The sequence below is a fragment of the Lepidochelys olivacea genome (assembly GCF_965140295.1).
Source record: "Lepidochelys olivacea isolate rLepOli2 genome assembly, chromosome: 5".
NCBI classification, from domain to species: Eukaryota; Metazoa; Chordata; order Testudines; family Cheloniidae; genus Lepidochelys; species Lepidochelys olivacea.
The window spans coordinates 1600778-1618899 of record NC_140415.1 but is presented as its reverse complement, the minus strand read 5'-3'; the positions used below and the strand labels follow the sequence as shown (position 1 = coordinate 1618899).

At 59.1% G+C, this 18122-nt stretch overlaps 1 protein-coding gene across 1 annotated transcript in view; it reads left to right on the top strand.

Moving 5' to 3' along the window:
• The window catches only part of LOC311521354 (receptor-type tyrosine-protein phosphatase T-like), a 97883-nt gene that overhangs the window by 44840 nt on the left and 34921 nt on the right, over nucleotides 1-18122 (top strand). The window contains exons 8-19 of the mRNA XM_084629633.1: nucleotides 932-1114; nucleotides 3651-3839; nucleotides 4542-4757; nucleotides 6458-6763; nucleotides 7472-7569; nucleotides 8301-8493; nucleotides 8946-9057; nucleotides 10806-11061; nucleotides 13470-13509; nucleotides 14455-14563; nucleotides 16749-16813; nucleotides 17179-17327. Coding sequence (XP_084485759.1) covers nucleotides 932-1114; nucleotides 3651-3839; nucleotides 4542-4757; nucleotides 6458-6763; nucleotides 7472-7569; nucleotides 8301-8493; nucleotides 8946-9057; nucleotides 10806-11061; nucleotides 13470-13509; nucleotides 14455-14563; nucleotides 16749-16813; nucleotides 17179-17327 — 1916 coding nt within the window. The remainder of the gene's footprint in view (nucleotides 1-931; nucleotides 1115-3650; nucleotides 3840-4541; nucleotides 4758-6457; nucleotides 6764-7471; nucleotides 7570-8300; nucleotides 8494-8945; nucleotides 9058-10805; nucleotides 11062-13469; nucleotides 13510-14454; nucleotides 14564-16748; nucleotides 16814-17178; nucleotides 17328-18122) is intronic.

Genomic DNA, 18122 nt, shown 5'->3' with positions numbered 1-18122 from the left:
AAGGCTGGGGTCTAATCTCCCTGCCCCCCAGAAGGGCCTGACTAAGGGATCCTGTTTATGCCTGCAAGCTCTGGTTTGAACTGTGTTCCTGTCGTCTCCAATAAACCTTCTGTTCTACTGGCTGGCTGAGAGTCACGGTGAATCACAGGAAGTGGGGGTGCAGGGTCCTGACTCCCCCTCACGCTGTGACACTAGGTCCTAGGGGCTGTTGCCAAGAAGAAGCCCCACCCTGCTCCTCCCACGGTAGCTGCACTTGGCTGCTGGCTGAAGTGGTCCCTGTGTGTAGGTGGGGTAGAGCCTGGGATCCTGGGGGTGAAGCTCGATAGAATGATAGAGACCAGGTGGTTGAGGTCCTTTTATTGGGCCAGTAAAAGAGATTACCTCACCCACCTTGTCTCTCTAATCTCCTGGGACCAACACGGCTACAGCAGCACTGCAAACAGAGTACAGAATGAGAGAAATATTAACTCCGTTATTATTTGTCTAACTCCCTTCCTTCCTCCCAGTCCTCCGCCCCCCGGACCTCCAAAGTGAGGTTAGATCATGAGCTGGATCCACATTCAAAGTTAATGCACAGCCAGGCCATGAAGTATTCTCTCTGCCAAGCAGGGAAGTTGTGTCTAAGGGCTGACGACACACAGTGGGAGCCCGCCAGCCTCCCCCACCCCCCCACTGAGTTCCCCAGTCGAGCGCGGGGCGTTGAATCCTGGGGTGGGTGATGAATGCACTAGTCAGGATAATAACAGCCCATGGATGTGAAATCTGTCGGAGACCAGCCAGCCCAGCCCAGGGCCCAGAGCCCTGCGGACGTGACAGCTGGCAGCCTGTGGCGTGTCAACAGCGCACATGGCTCAGCCAAGGTGCCCCAAGAGACCTCTGTTCAAACCGTGTCTCAGACCCCTCACCCCCATCGTCTTACTCCTGTGAACAGAAAAGTGTAAAGCTCCAGAAACCAAGGACACCAGAGTCCAGTTCGCACTTGAGCAGCAGTTTTACAGCCAAGGGGACTCGGTGAAATGGAGCTGCCCTGCGGGGTACCAGCCCTCACCACCTGTGATCAGATGCACTAGACGGAGAAACCAGAGTGTCTGGAGTGGGACTGCTGCCTGCACTGGTGAGTGTGAGCCCCTGGAGTCACCGCGATCACAGGGCTCCGGCATCCCACCCTCGAGCACCTCACAGCTCCCGAGCGACCGGCCTTCGCGCCCCCCTGCCGCTCTCCCGGCACTAGCCCCTGGTGTCCATGTTGGCGGCTCAGCCTATGTCCTAGTGTCACGGAGTCCCCGGGCGATGCTCTGGAACTGCTCCCTACGAAGCCAGGCAGGACTCTGGGGAAGTCTCCTCTCTGGGAGCAGCCTGTCTGCAGGACACACAGCTCACACGGCTTCCACCTTCCTGGGTCTGACCTCAGAGCATTCAGCCTCCTCTGCCCCTCCGTGCGCTTCCCACAGCGAGTCCGCTCAGGCGGGGTCCTGGGGAAGCCAGAGGGTCCTGCCTCCCAACTCTGCAGTCAGACGTGACTCTCAGCCAGCCAGTAAAACAGAGGTTTATTAGACGATAGGAACATGGTCTAACACAGAGCTTGCAGGTGCAGAGAACAGGACCCCTCAGCTGGGTCCATTTTGGGGGGCAGTGAGCCAGACAACCCCATCTGCACTTCACTCCATGTCCCAGCCAGCCCCAAACTGAAACTCTCTCCAGCCCCTCCTCCTCTGGGCTTTGTCCCTTTTCCAGGCCAGGAGGGCACCTGATTCCTTTGTTCTCCAACCCTTTAGCTCTCACCTTGCAGGGGGGAAGGGCCCAGGCCATCAGTTGCCAGGAAACAGGGTGTCGGCCATTCTCTGTGTCCAGACCCCTGCACACACCTGCCCTCTAGGGCTCTGCAACGATCATACACCCGTATCCCACCCCCTAGATACTTAAGAACTGCCTAAGGGAAACTGAGGCACCCCCACACTATTCAGAGGAAACATTAAGAACAGTCCCGCTTCGTCACACCTAGTGACAGGTGTCCCCTTGTCTCTGGACCTGGCAACCTGATATGAGGCTCCCTCCGCGAACACCCCCTGCGGTGTAAACCATGGGCCAGACCCAGCGAGGTGTGAGCTCAGGATCCAGGGTGACTGGCGGAGGAGGGAGGAGGGTGAGGGTCCAGACCCAGCGGGGTGTGAGCGCAGGATCCGGGGTGACTGGCGGAGGAGGGAGGAGGGTGAGGGTCCAGACCCAGCGGGGTGTGAGTGCAGGATCCGGGGTGACTGGCGGAGGAGGGAGGAGGGTGAGGGTCCAGACCCAGCGGGGTGTGTGCGCAGGATCCGGGGTCACTGGCGGAGGAGGGTGGAGGGTGAGGGTCCAGACCCAGGGAGGTGTGAGCGCAGGATCCGGGGTGACTGGCGGAGGAGGGAGGAGGGTGAGGGTCCAGACCCAGCGGGGTGTGAGTGCAGGATCCGGGGTGACTGGCGGAGGAGGGAGGAGGGTGAGGGTCCAGACCCAGCGGGGTGTGTGCGCAGGATCCGGGGTCACTGGCGGAGGAGGGTGGAGGGTGAGGGTCCAGACCCAGGGAGGTGTGAGCGCAGGATCCGGGGTGACTGGCGGAGGAGGGAGGAGGGTGAGGGTCCAGACCCAGCGGGGTGTGTGCGCAGGATCCGGGGTCACTGGCGGAGGAGGGTGGAGGGTGAGGGTCCAGACCCAGGGAGGTGTGAGCGCAGGATCCGGGGTGACTGGTGGAGGAGGGAGGAGGGTGAGGGTCCAGACCCAGCGGGGTGTGAGCACAGGATCCAGGGTCACTGGCGGAGGAGGGAGGAGGGTGAGGGTCCAGACCCAGCGGGGTGTGAGCGCAGGATCCGGGGTCACTGGCGGAGGAGGGAGGCAGGGAGAGTGGCCAGACCCAGCCGGGCTCTGTGGGCCCAGGTGAGAGCATGGCAGGCTCGGGCAAAGGAGGCAGCGGCAAAGCACCGAGAGGCTGGGCCCGGAGGGACGTGGGAGACCGAGATGCTCCGGGGCAGGGTTCAGAGAGTGGAGAATCTGAATTCAGCCCTGGTGTGACCGTGACCCCAGCTCCTCGGCCCAAGTGAGGGGCTGCTCAAGGGGGAGGGTCCTCGAGGAGCAGCTCCCAGGAGCGGGCAGAGGGCTGTGGGGAGGGGCGCTCGGGGGGCTGGGATCTGTCTGGGGGACACAGGTGGCATTTGCCTCTGAGGGAGCAGATCTTGCCCAGGCAGGTGTGCCGGGGCTGGGTGCCAGGGGCAGGTGGGCGGCTCAGGAGACACTAAGCTGCTATGGGGACACTGGGGCAGGAGCTCAGTTGCCATAGTGATGTGTGCAGCGCGGGGACCCAGACGGGCGTATTGGGGCGTATTGGGGGTGTTCGCGGTCTGGGGTGTGGGGGAGGGACATTGGCTAACGGGGGGAGGAGACGCGGTGGGATATGGGGCACCGGCCAACAGCTGTCAGCATCCCTCAGGTGACGGGGGTGGGGCTCGGCCTGGGCAGATGGGCTGACAGCCCCTCTCACAACATTATGGGGCGGGAGCGGTATCAGCACTGGGTGCCCCCCTCCCAGGGTGGGGCGCAGTCCGGGTCGCTCTGCTGGGAGGGGAGGATGCAGTCGTCATGAGGGAGGGATTTGCGGAGACTGGGCATTTCTTTCCCTCCAGGGGTTTGTACGACGGCAGAAAACTGGCCCCCGTCGGTCTCTGCTGCGTCCGCACGGACAGAGTTTGTCGTTGGCGAGAGGGTTTGGGTGACCTGTCGCCCGGAGCAGTATGAGGGGCGCCCGGCTTGGATGCAGTGTACGGAGACGGCTGGGCGCGTGCAGTGGGACACGAGCCATGTGAGCTGTGTGGGTGAGTTCTGCACAGACGGGCTGCAGGATGGGCTGGCGGGATTCGAACCCAAGACCTGAGGTCCCCTGCGAGGCTCTGCGCAGGTGCGAGGCCCATGGAGCTCAGGGATCTGGATGGGGTGGAGGTCTCTGCTCTCGTGACATTACCCCGCTGTCAGGAGAGCAGCACCCAGGGGCCAGTTCCCATCTCAGGACCCCAACCATCGGGGTGGGCGTTTGCCCTGCCTGACCCCTCGGGCCCTGGTCGCGCCCTGCGGGGGACGTATGCCTGAGGCAGGAGAAGCCCCAGGCTGGGCAGAGGGCAATGCCCCAAGGACATAAACCTTCCCAAAAGAGCCTTGTGGCTGAATCGTGCCCTCACCGCCCGCACCATGAGCTGCCTGGGTCAGCCCCCGTCCCTGCCGGGCTCTTCCACTGTGTTCAGACCCCTGGTGCTTCCAGAAGCGGCTGAGTTCGTTCACGGACCTGCCCCACAGAGGGGGCAAGTGAGCCCATGGGTCGGACCAGTGAGAGCCGGGAAAGCCCGGTTAGACCCCCACCCCCGCAGGGCTCCACAGACCAGGCCTCGTGCTCCGGCCCTCGTTCTAAATGGCCCAGGCGAGGGGGCGCCAGCCCGTCCCTGGGTGATTATCCCCCAGCGTCAGATGTCTCCCAGCCGGGCTGCCCCAGCCCTCACTAACACCACACCCCTTTCCTCTGGCAGAGAAATGCCCCAGGCCCCAGTGGGACCCCAGACTCCGGTTTGTGCTAGACCGGCCGTTTTATGGCCAAAATGAACAGACGACACTGAGCTGCCCTGGGGGGTCCCAGCCTTCGCCCTCTGTGATCAGATGTGTGAGACAGGGTCAGACCTGGAGTGACTGGGCTAGGTGGGACCGGGGCACATGGCGCCCTACCACAGGGAATGTTACCTGTCCAGGTAAGTGAGGACACAGCGGCTCTCGGCCCTGGCCAGCTCCCTGCTCACGCGGCTGGAAACCCAGCTGGGGCGTGGGGTAACTGAGAACCGTCTGGGCGCACACAGAGCAGGGGAGCGGGGAAGGCCTGAGGTCAGGGGTCAGTGCCTGTGAGAGGAGGCCACGAGGCCAAGGCACATTGGGGGGGATGGCGGGGGGGGGCTTTAAGGGTATTTTTTAAAGACTTGTAGCACTTGAAGCCAGCAAAGCCCCCTTGGGCCCAGCCAGCCCATCCCCAGGCCAGGGCAGGATTGTTCCCAACAGGGAGTTCCCCAGCGTTCTGAGCGGCCCAGTGTTAACTGCTCCCTCCACACCCCCAGAGAGGATGCCACTCCTGGGGGGCGAGGGTGTCCCTGTCAGGACGTCTGTCACAGAAACAGGCGACGCCAGGCTGGACCGGAGCTGTGCTCCATCGAGCCCCGGATCCTGGGTCCAAACTAGCAGCTTCAGACAGAGACGTAGGAACCCCCCAGGAGGGAGCGATGGGGTCACCTGCCCCAGGGAGAGTCCCCACCCCCCAGTCAGAGGTCGGCTCATGCCCTGGAGCAGGAGGGGCAGGTCTGCTCCCAAACATTTCTCCTGCTGTTCAGTCTAAGCTCTCCTCGTTCCACCCGGTGCGCCCAGCTACAGTCCCCCCAGATCAAGGCTGTCTGCAGACTCAGGCAGACATCACCGCATCACTCACACTCAGGGCACTTTTCAAGTTCTTCTTTGCAGCCCACCGAGCTTGAAGCAGTGTTTTAATGAGCGTTGGGATTGTCGTTATCCGTGACAGGGCCTTAGGCACGCGCCTGCAGTGTCTGGGCCATAAACCAGCCCTGCCCGGGGCATGTCCGGCTCCTCTGACACGGAGCCGTGCCCTGGGAGCCCAGCAGCACCCCCTGTTTTCAACAGCCCCTCAAGCCACTGTGAGTGGCCTCTCGGGTAATATTTAAAAACCACAGACTCCAGCAGGAGTGCTGGAACCACCCCCGCTCTGCCCCTTCCCCCCAAGACCCAGCCCCGTTCGCTCGCTGCTATTCCCCTGTCTCCCCTGCCCGGGTGGGGAGGGACTCGCCTGCGGAGCCACCGCTGGGAGCTGCAGCGCCCGACACAGGTAGGAGGCAGCCCCGGCTGAGGAGGGGCTGGCGCGGGTGGTGACTCAGCACCTCCCTGCCGCCCCCACCCGCAGTAACTGGACTTTGCGTGTCCGGTCAGCAGGTCTGGCAATCCCAGCATGCACTCTGCTGCCGCTCGGGACCGCATGGCGCAAGGCCTGTAGTCTCCATGGGCTGCGTCCCTGTCCCACTGCAGCCTGCATGTGCCCTGGGGCAGGGAGCTCCAGCTTCCAGCTCCCTCAAAGGGCTGTGTCCTGCTTGGCTGCCGAGCGACGGAGGTACGGACGGGAGCACCGGGGGTGTTTGCAAAGGGGGTGAGGTTTCCTGGAAGAAAAGGAAATCAGGCTTGGATCAGAACCCCCTCTGGGGCTCAGTTAGGCGATACTGATGGTAATCCTGTGTCCTCTGTGGTGCCTTCCACCCGAGGAGCTGAGATGTTGGTGGGTTTGGCCTCTCACCCCGCTGTGGGTGGGGAGCAGGGGCTATTTGACTGGAATGCCTTTGCAGAGCTCTGTGCATGCGGAAGGGGCAGGAAAGTAACCCTCATGCTGGTGCTTATTCTCTAGTGACCCCCCGGATCATCCCAGGGGCCCTGGAGATTTCACCCGCCACCATCAAACTGCACTGGACTTGTGAACCCCCCGAATCCTGCCACGGCAGCTGGAAGATACGGGCCCAATGCTGGCTGGTTGGACCCCTGTCAGGCCTCTGCCGGAGACCACAGCACACCACCAGCGAGCAGCCATTACAGGGACTGGAAGGAACAGTAACGTGCAGCTCCCTGCACCCCTTCACCTCCTACAGAGTCACCATCTCTGGGGGCTACCCAGTGACCGTCCTTTATAGCCAGCAGGTCCACACGAGTGAAACAGGTAGGGGAGGTGGGGAAGTCACCCCGTGGCTGTGAATCCTGGGCTCGCTGCTGAGCATGGGGGCAGACGGGCCTCAGTCGCTCTGCAACTCAACCCCCCTGTCCGACGAACTGAGCAGGCTTAGCTGGTGATCGGGGCCCTGCCTGGAGGTTGGAGGGGGGGCTCAGGAGAAAGGGGTGTGGGGCTCATTACAGTAAACAGAGTCCCCCAACCGCATCTCCCTCCCCATCTCCCCAGAACAGCCCTGTGGGGTGAGCCTGGAACCTGAGGCTCGGTGTGGGGGGATCCCACGGTGTGTTCGGGGCTCTGAAGGCCCAGGCGTGGGACGGTTGGGAGAAGAGCCACTAGCTGCCCTAGCCCAGCTGGTCGGCTGCCCACCTTCCCAGCAGTCCGTCCATCCAGTCCAGTCCCGGTACCACGCCCCTCACTGTGGTGTCTGAGCCCCTCGTGCAGCCAGGGCAGGGGCAGGAGCTCTGTGTGTCTGCTGCCAGGGGCTGTCAGGGAGGAGCTGTAGGACGCTGCCAGCTCCTCATGCCCAGCCAGCCAGCATTGCCCAGGAGAAGTGGCAGGGCCTGGCCCTCGCCCTCCTGCAGCAGGGACCACCCAGAACGGTGATCCCTGTGCTGGGAGCCCCCGACCCCACAGTGCTCTGCACAGGGTGCCTCATCCTTGGGCCCGGTCAGTGACCTGGGATTCCTTCGCTTTCAGCCCCAGACCAACCCAAGATTGAGCCGCTGGATCCCAGCACCAAAACCTTCAGGTGGAAACAGCTGCCGCCCTGCAAAGGGGTGATCGTCGGGTACCAGGTACCGGGGCAAGCGACTCGCTGGGATGCCTCTGGAGGGTGTCTCAGCCCGGGGCACGGTCTGAGTGGGCAGGGACAGCGAGAGAGGGAGGGAGATTCAGGGGGCATCGTCCAGGTGTCATTATCCATTTCTGCTGCCCTTCCCGCAGCGCCGAGCCCTGCCCCAGAGTGAGGGACATCTCGCCCCCACTCTCCAGCTGCTCCATGGCCCTCCCTAGGCTTTCCCCCTTTATGGCCAGTTGGGAGTTTAAAACTACCCAATCCCTCCTGTCTCCAGCATTGCATCCATCTTGCTGCGAGCCCCTGTGCTGCGGGCTCTGACCCAGATCCTGCGAATGCAACATGCAGCTCTGTGCCCCTGTGCTGCGGGCTCTCGCCCGTCCCCTGCCTGGCACAGCATGCAGCTCCGTGCCCCAGCACTTCCCCGGGGGACACTGACAAATGGGGGACCCCTGTGAGGGGGAGCGGCCCTGGGCATTCCCCCTACCTGAGCAATGCCCCTCTTGCTGCCCAGGTGGCCATGCTGGCTGCCGCAGAGGAAGAAGAAACTCCCGGTGCTGCTGGGCAGCTCTGCCGTGCTGCGGGGGGAGGGAGAGAAGGAGGGTGAAGTCCCTGCTGGCACAGGTGAAGTCCCTGCTCAGACAATTCCCTGCAGCGTGGGGCTTGTGCCCATTGTCAGGTGGGGCTGGGGGTCAGAACCGCTCCTCTCCAGAGCCGCGTTCCTTTCTCTAGCTGAACATCACGGCCAGGAGAGAGTACAACAGCAGTTTCCTCGAGGTCGAGAAGCTGCGAGTGAATCAGTCGGTCACCAAGTACCTGCTGCACCCCTGGAGACATGGGACCAACTACACGGTGACAATCCAGGGCCTGACGGCTGCCGGCCTTGGGCAGGAGTCGCGCTGGGACTTTGAAACCAACATCTCTGGTAGGGGCCTCCCTGCTCTAGGATGAGTCTGAGGGGGCCGAGGACCAGGGCACGGACCAAAAGCAACTCCCTGAGCTCTCTGGCGTGGCTCCCGGCCCCTCTCCTTTCCCACGGCGCTGTGTCCCAGGGAGAGCATAGGCCCAGCGTGCCCAGCTGAGCAGGATGCGGCGTTACAGGCTGGGCCCGCATGGTGCACCCCTCCATGCTGTGCACTCCCTTACCCCCAGGGCAGGCACAGCATGGCAGGAGCAGGGGTGTTTATGCCCAGACAGCCTGGCAGTGCTCCTGAGCCATGCCTGGCAGCACCCCCAAAATGGATCGGTGCGGACTGAGACCCGGCGTTGACTCCAGGGCAGTTCTGTGCTTCTGGCTGTCAGATGGGCCCTTCCTGTCTCCCCAGACAGCATGCGATGCTGCCCGCTGACGCTTTGCCTGTCGGTTAATCCCTGCAGAGCCGGCCATCCCCCCCAGTGTCACCACCCTGAGCGTCTACAGCATCTCCCCGTCGAGCGGGACGGCTCTGCTCCCGCTGCAGCCCCTCCCTGGGCTCCATGGACCCATCAGGTACACGCAGCTCAGGCAGGGAGTATTGCTCCTACCCGCAGGAAACCCACCCCTGGAATCAGCGAGAGGTCTTCGCAGCCAGAGGCCCCAGCCACACACAGCACGTCACCACGCCCAGGGGTGCGCTTAGATCACCCCGGCCTGGGTGCCAGCAGCGCCTGGCTGCGGCCACGTGGCTGGACGGTGTCCGGAGGTGTTGCTGGTCATTATTAGTATGTGAGTGTCATATAGCGCCCAAAGGGGTGCTGGGCACTTCGTAGAGGGAACGGGACGCCCAGGCCCCTTCCCCAAGGAGCTTTCACCTAAACCTCAGATCAGCCCCCGTACATGGGGTGACTAACAGTAGGGGGATGAGCTGGGGAGGTTTGCTCTCCACGGCTTTGTCCAGTCTGGTGTAAACACCCAGCGATGGGCTCCCCCATTCCCAGAGGGTTTCCCAACCTGGATTAGCCTGCGGCAGGAATTTTCCCTGACAATCACCCTGCGTTTCCCCTGTCACCCCTTGTCACGGCGTCCCCAGGCGATGCTCTGGAACTGCTCCCTGCGAAGCCAGGCAGGACTCTGGGGCAGTCTCCTCTCTGTGAGCAGCCTGTCTGCAGGACACACAGCTCACCCGGCTCCACCTTCCTGGGTCTGACCTCGGAACATTCAGCCTCCTCTGCCCCTCCGTGCGCTTCCCACAGCAAGTCCGCCCAGGTGGGGTCCTGGGGAAGCCAGAGGGTCCTGCCTCCCAACTCTGCAGTCAGACGGGACTCTCAGCCAGCCAGTAAAACAGAAGGTTTATTAGACGACAGGAACATGGTCTAAACCAGAGCTTGTAGGTGCAGAGAACAGGACCCCTCAGCCGGGTCCATTTTGGGGGGCAGTGAACCAGACAATCACATCTGCCTTTCACTCCATGTCCCAGCCAGCCCCCAAACTGAAACTCCCCCCAGCCCCTCCTCCTCTGGGCTTTCCCGGGCCAGGAGGTCACCTGATTCCTTTGTTCTCCAACCTTTTAGATCTCACCTTGCAGGGGGGAAGGGCCCAGGCCACCAGTGGCCAGGAAACAGGGTGTTGGCCATTGTCTGTGTCCAGACCCCTGCACACACCTGCCCTCTAGGGCTCTCCAATGATCATACACCCTTACCCCACCACCTAGATACTTAAGAACTGCATAGGGGAAATTGAGGCACCCCCACAATATTTAGAGGAAACATTAAGAACAGTCCCGCTTCGTCACATCCCTCAGCCCCCATCTGGCTAACCCCATTCCCCTGCCCGGTTCAGTTCCCCCATCACCCCTCAGCCCCTATCTAGCTAACCCCTCCCTGCCCCTTTCAGTTTCTTCCCTCCCCCTCAGCCCACATCTGGCTAACCCCATTCCCCTGCCCCGTTCAGTTCCCCCATTCCCCCCTCAGCCCCCATCTGGCTAACCCCTCCTCTGCCCCGTTCAGTTCCCCCATTCCCCCTCAGCCTCCACCTGGCTAACCCCTCCCCGCCCCTTTCAGTTCCCCCTCAGCCCCCACCTGGCTAACCCCTCCCCGCCCTGTTCAGTTCCCCCATTCCCCCTCAGCCCCCACCTGGCTAACCCCTCCCCACCCCGTTCAGTTCCCCCATTCCCCCCTCAGACTCCACCTGGCTAACCCCTCCCCGCCCCGTTCAGTTCCCCCATTCCCCCCTCAGCCCCCGCCTGGCTAACCCCTCCCCGCCCTGTTCAGTTCCCCCATTCCCCCTCAGCCCCCACCTGGCTAACCCCTCCCTTGCAGGGAGTATCAGATCATTGTGTCTGCGATGCAGAATGGCAGCGAAGCGGACGCCTGCTGCTCACCAGATCTGCAGCCCTTCAACTCCAGCCTGGAGCGCGACATGTACCTGGCTGCCGTGCTCCCCGCGCACAACCTCACAGGCCCGACTGACTTTGTGCTGGGCGACGGGGCCCGTCACCATGGGTACTACAATGCTCCCCTCCGCCCCCACAGGAACTACACGGCTGTCGTCCGCGTCGTCAGCCGCTGGCACCAGGTAGCTCTCGATTCCCCTGGCACGCTGACCACTCCTCTGGGGTTCCCAGGCCAGGGGCTGCCCATGCTGCAGCGGGCAGGCTGGGAGGTGGCAGCTGAGGGCTGGGGTATCAGAGACGGGGAGGACCTGGCTGGCCACCCCATGCCCGTCTCCAAGCAGTGCAGCGGGATGGCCCCTGTGGGTGGGATACTGCTCCCGCCCCTTCGCACCGTGGAGGCTGGGAACGGCCTGTTGGGCCACATCTAGTCCGTCCTTCGCCCACCCCACAAGCTCCATTGGTCCCTTTTGTTAGGATTTGTCCAGCCCAAAGCCAACACTCCTGAGATGGGGCTTCCAACATTTGCCCTTGGGAGCCCATCCACAGGCCGAGACATTGCAGGGAGTGTTATCTAATGGTTAGAGGAAGAGGCTGGCACCCAGGACTCCTGGGTTCTATTTCAGGCCATGCTGATGGTTTGCTGTGTGACCTGGGCAAAACTGAAGTAATAGAATTTATTTTCTCTAATTTGAACTAATCTTTAGGATTTTAGGGCATCAACCCCTGTAATATCCAGGTGCAAAGTCACTGAGCCCAGCTCTGCCTCGGTTTCCCCATCTGTAAAGTCAGGACAGTATCTTATAGGGAGATAATAAGGGCTGTCGATTAATTGCAGTTAACTCACCCAATTAACTCAAAAAATGAATCATGTTTAAAAAAATTAGTCACGATTAATCACCGTTTTAATCGCACTGTTAAACAATAGAATACTAATTGAAATGTATTAAATAGTTTTGGATGTTTTTCTACATTTTCAAATATATTGATTTCAATTACAACGCAGAATACAAAGTGTACACTGCTCACTTTATATTATTATTTTTATTACAAATATTTGCACTGTAAAAATGATAAACAAAAGAAATTGTATTTTTCAGTTCACCTCCTACAAGCACTGTAGTGCCATCTCTTTATCATGAAAACAACTTACAAATGTAGATATTTTTTGTTACATAACTGCACTCAAAAACTAAACAATGCAAAACTTTAGAGCCTACAAGTCCACTCAGTCCTACTTCTTGTTCAGCCAATCGCTCAGACAAACAAGTTTGTTTACATTTACGGGAAATAATGCTGCCTGCTTCTTATTTACAGTGTCACCTGAAAGTGACAACAGGCGTTCGCATGGCACTTTTGTAGCCAGCATTGTAAGATACTTACATGCCAGATCTGCTAAACATTCGTGTGCCCCTTCATGCTTTGGCCACCATTCCAGAGGACATGCTTCCCTGCTGATGATGCTCGTTTAAAAAAAATGCGTTAATTAAATTTGTGACTGACTTCCTTGCAGGAGAATTGTATGTTCCCTGCTCTGTTTTATTTGCATTCTGCCATATATTTCATGTTGTAGCAGCCTGGGATGGTGACCCAGCACATGTTGTTCATTTTAAGAACACTTTCACTGCAGACTTGACAAAACGCAAAGATGGTACAGATGTGAGATTTCTAAAGACAGCTACAGCACTCGACCCAAGGTTTAAGAATCTGAAGTGCCTTCCAAAATCTGAGAGGGACGAGGTGTGGAGCATGCTTTCAGAAGTCTTAAAAGAGCAACACTCTGGTGCAGAAACTACAGAACCCAAACCACCACAAAAGAAAATCAACCTTCTGCTGGTGGCATCTGACTCAGATGATGAAAATGAACATACGTCAGTCCGCACTGCTTTGGATCGTTATCAAGCAGAACCCATCATCAGCATGGAAGCATGTCCCTGGAATGGTGGTTGAAGCATGAAGAGACATATGAATCTGGCATATGAATCTGGCAATTAGTGCATCTGGCATGTAAATGTTTGCAACGCCAGCTGTAACAGTGCCATGTGAATGTCTGTTCTCACTTTCAGATGACATTGTAAACAAGAAGCAGGCAACATTATCTCCTGCAAATGTAAACAAACTTGTTTGTCTGACCGATTGGCTGAACAAGAAACAGGACTGACTGGACTTGTAGGCTCTAAAGTTTTATATTGTTTTATTTTTGAATGCAGTTATTTTTTGTACCTAATTCTACATTTGTAAATTCAACTTTCATGACTACAGTATTTGTATGAGGTGAATTGAAAAATACTATTTCTTTCGTTTTTTTATGTGCAAATATTTGTAATAAAAATAAATCTAAAATGAGCAGTGAACACTTTGTATTCTGTGTTGTAATTGAAATCAATGTATTTGAAAATGTAGAAAACATCCAAAAATATTTAAATAAATGGTATTCTGTTGTTGTTTAACAGCGCGATTAACGGCTTGACAGCCCTAGAAATGATGTTTGTGAAGCACGCAGCGATCCGTGCCTGGAGCCCTTATCTCAGGGATCACAAGGCATTGATAGAAATGGCTAGTTTGGACTCATCCCTCTCTGTCTCTTCCATAGATGGAGAAATCCAGCTGTGTGCACTATGACTTCTCCGTCGGTAAGCAGCCCGTTGTGGCTTGGCTTTGACCCAGTGCCAGGGAGAAATCCCCTCCACACCCTTCCTTTTATTAGGAACTCTTGTTTACAGCTCAGTAGAACTAGCTTGGACCCCGACAAACGGGCTGTGCCATGCTGGGGGCAGACGGCTCACCCCCGAACCTGAAAGACGAGATCAGCGCCCCAGGGGTGGGTAGAGCCAGCCCCACCGTGACACTTAGCCTGGGCACCCAGCAGTGTGGAAATCACCTGGAACCTGAGGGCCACTCAGCTGGGCACAAGGGGGCCGACTGCAGCCACCCTCACCTTGAGCAGGGAGCTTCTGCCCGCAGCGACCAGTTGTTCCAGCATGCTGTGCTCAGGCTTGATCTGAGGGTCATACCACAGAGACCACCCGTCCCAGCACTGGCTTCAGCCTGGCTGTGTGGTCCAAGGTGAAGCATTGCATGCTGGGTCACATGGCGCTGGGCGGTCCAGGGGACAGGGCACTGCACCAGCTCGCAGATTGAGCTGGGTTTAGGCCCAGATCTGCCGTGGACCATCTGTGTGACCTCGGGCAAATGACTTCACTTCTCTCCCCCTCCCCCTCGTCGTCCTTGTCTATTCCAGCGCAAGCGCTTCGGGGCAGGGGCTGCCTCCCTGCATGTGTCTGCAGCCCCCAGTGCAGCGGGGCCCGGAGCCTGGCTGGGCCCTCTGGGCACCACCATCAAATGACCCACACCCAGTCGCAAGGGGCTGGGAGTGGCCATATGGGTCACACGTGGGGTCCCTGCCCTAGCAGGTGCCAGTGCTGTCCTGGGCACCTGGCTACGCTCTGTGCCTGGCTGATGTCCCATGGCAGCTGTGCACTGTGCGTGCCGTGGTTCTGCCAGGGACCCGCAAGATGCAGGCTGGCTCAGCCAGGAGTCTGCCACATGCCCACTGGTTCTGATTCTGTTGCTTGCAGGAGAGGCCCAGGCTCCCCAGCGCGGGGGCCTGGCGGTGGCCGTGGCGGTGCCCATGGTCCTGGTGCTGCTGGCCGCAGGGGCCCTGCTGCTGTGGTTCCTGCTCTCCAGGTCAGTGTGACTGAGTGGGTCCCAGGGGTCACATCCTGCACCCCTCCTGCTCGACAGCTGGGAACCCGGCTCCTCAAGCTGTAGGGCTGGTAGTGCCAGGCGGCGAATCCCATGGGGTGTGACGGACAGTGCCTGGGGTAGCTTGTCCCTGAGTCCAGGGGTGTCACGGAGTCCCCGGGCGATGCTCTGGAACTGCTCCCCATGAAGCCAGCCAGGACTCTGGGGAAGTCTCCTCTCTGGCAGCAGCCTGTCTGCAGGACACACAGCTCACACAGCTTCCCCCTTCCTGGGTCTGACCTCGGAGCATTCAGCCTCCTCTGCCCCTCCGTGCGCTTCCCACAGCGAGTCCGCTCAGGCGGGGTCCTGGGGAAGCCAGAGGGTCCTGCCCCCAACTCCGCAATCAGACGTGACTCTCAGCCAGCCAGTACAACAGAAGGTTTATTAGACAACAGGAACATGGTCTAACACAGAGCTTGTAGGTGCAGAGAACAGGACCCCTCAGCTGGGTCCATTTTGGGGGCAGGGAGCCAGACAACCACGTCTGTCCTTCACTCCATGTCCCAGCCAGCCCCAAACTGAAACTCCCTCCAGCCCCTCCTCCTCTGGGCTTTGTCCCTTTCCCGGGCCAGGAGGTCACCTGATTCCTTTGTTCTCCAACTCTTTAGCTCTCACCTTGCAGGGGGGAAGGGCCCAGGCCATCAGTTGCCAGGAAACAGGGTGTCGGCCATTCTCTGTGTCCAGACCCCTGCACACACCTGCCCTCTAGGGCTCTGCAATGATCATACACCCTTACCCCACCCCCTAGATACTTAGGAGCTGCCTAAGGGAAACTGAGGCACCCCCCACACTATTCAGAGGATACATTAAGAACAGTCCCACTTCGTCACACCTCGACCCTCTTGCTCACCAGAAAGCAGCTAAGGGGCATCGGGGTCAGTACATTTCTTTTCACCTGGTCCATGGCTGAGCCAGACACGCCTCCTAGTTGGCACCCGGGTCATTGGCCTGGTAACATGCCCTCCGAACTGGCCTTGATGTGCCTGAGGACAGAGCACCCGGCACTGCTGGCTGGGCAGTGGGACAGAGCCTCTGGTATTGAATAAACTCCAGATGCAATCCAGCCACAGATGGAAGTGACTGAGTCACCGGTGTTCCCTGGCCCTTCAGTGACCTCTCCATGGTGTGGGAAACCTAGTGGGGGTGGCAGCCCACTTCCTAGTGCCAGAGTTTAATTTGTAATGAAAGCAGTGCCAGGGCTCAACTGATGGGGCAAACACAGAGGTGCCGGGGCTCTGAACTGCCAGGCCCAGAGATGCCGGGGCTCAGTCCTGCCAGGCGCAGATAGAGTGACCAGATGTCCCAATTTTATAGGGACAGTCCTGATATTTGGGCCTTTTTTTAATATGGGCTCCTATTACCCCCACCTCCTGTCCCGATTTTTCACACTTGCTATCTGGTCACCCTAGGCCCAGAGGTATGGAGGCCCAGCCCTGCCAGGCCCAGAGGTGTCGGGGCTCTGAACTGCCAGGTGCAGAGGTGCCGGGGCCCAGCCCTCCCAGGCCCAGAGGTGCCAGGGCTCAGCCGTGGCACAAATGAAGCCCTGCCTAATGCACAGACAGCGACATCCCAAACCACATTGGCAGGGACTGTGGGGGACGCATGTCTTGCGGAGCTGGGCATGAACAAGGCTGCCAGTTCGGCTGCAGGGCTGTGAGCTGGCTGCTTTCAGCAGCACCAGAGCGACTGTAATTCACAAAGTACAGCCCCTCCCTGGGCACGGCTCCCCTGCGGTTCCAGACTGCCTGCCCTGCCCACTGGAACGGCCCCTGCCTGGGCAGCAGAGCCAGAGCCACCTGAAGGCCCAAGCAACTCCGGGGAGTGTGGCCTAGCCCCGTATGCTGCATAGCGGGGTCTTGGGGGTGAGGCTTGGGCACCTGCACATCCCAGCGTGCCATGGGCCAGGCTCTCTGGAGCAAGGCAGAGCACTGCATCCTGGGGGCTGAGGTGGACTGGCCAGGCTGATTGATGCCGATGACAGCAGGGGCGGTTACATGGGCTGCCTTTGGCCTGCAGGCCCCAGGAGAAGCCATAGCCAGCTGGGGGGCATTCCCAGGGCGTCGGGGGACATGCTCTCCCCTCTCAGGCTCTCCACTGCTCATCCGGGTCTCATCTTGCTAATCTGCAGGAAGAAGCGGGACGAGCCAAAGGACAAGAGCAACGGGGCAATCCCCCTGAAGAGGAACCGAGGAGGTGTGGGCAGAGCGAGGCCAACCCTGGCCCTGTCTGGATGTGCTGGCAGATCAGTACACAGGCTGAGGGCTCCTAATGCCCTCCCTGGGATGGGGATCTGGCCGGCGGGGAGGGTGATGCCCTTACAGGGGTTGGGTGCCCTGGCTGGCAGGGGATGGGGATGCCCTCCCTGGGACCAGGGCCTGCCCTGACCGGCGGGGGGAGGGACACTCTCACAGGGATGGGGGGCCCTGGCCAGAAGGGGATGCTGACACCCTCCCAGGAATGGGGGGCCCTGGCCAGCAGAGTTGGTGACGCCAGCCCAGTTCAAATGGCAGAGCTCCCAGGCCTCAGGGACAGGCTAACTCCTGGTTTCCGGATCCCAGCAGGTGCAAGCAGGCTGCGCACACAGATCCCGGTGGCTGAACTGCTAGAGTCTCTGAAGCGGTTTAAGAGAGCAGAAATGGAGGAGGAGGGGGCAGAGGACGACGCAAATCCTGAACGGCCCCCAGTGGGGCGCGATGCGGAGTACCAGGTCAGTGCCAGAACTCACTGCACATTTCAGTCTCACTACGCTGCAGTGAGGCTGTAGGGCACAGCTACATGGGGAAATAACTCCCCTTTGGGACACTCTGATTCCAGAATGGCCCTATGGGGCACTGTTCCAGAGTGGCCACATTGTTAGACCCACAGCAGGGGCCTCCCTACAGGATGGGGGAGCAGGCAGATACCGGACACAGTGCTGGTATATAATACTTTATGTACTTTTTATTGTTTATAAAATAAACCTTACTTACTTTACATTTATATCCCAAGCATACTACCCCAGAGTTCGTAGTTAGAAGTTCCGATGGTTAGTTGAGGGTTTTTTAATTACAAGGTGCAGGAAGTTCACAAATACTGCACCTTATTTAAACCGGGCGTTGGATTAATAAATGACTTTAAATTGCCAATGTGTGAAGCCTTCATTTATAATTTACTTTGTGATGTCATTAGTTTTTGTTTTTAACACGTAATACACGTACTTACGTTAAGCATACTTCATTTACACTAGGCCTTAATAGCCTATAACCTATTACATGGATATATGGAGATAGACATATATACACATCCCAGCAACATGGGGTGCCATTCCAGAATGGCCTCAAGGAGCGCAGTTCCAGAATGGCCTCCGGGGGCGCCGTTCCAGACTAGCTGGAGCTATCAGCTATAGTGCTCGACCCCACCTTATTCTGGAATGACTCCCCGTGTAGACAAGCCTCTATCAGCCATGCTGGCTGAGCTGTGCAGGCCGCTTTGGTCACGCTCTGGCCCCAGCGCCCAGGCAGGT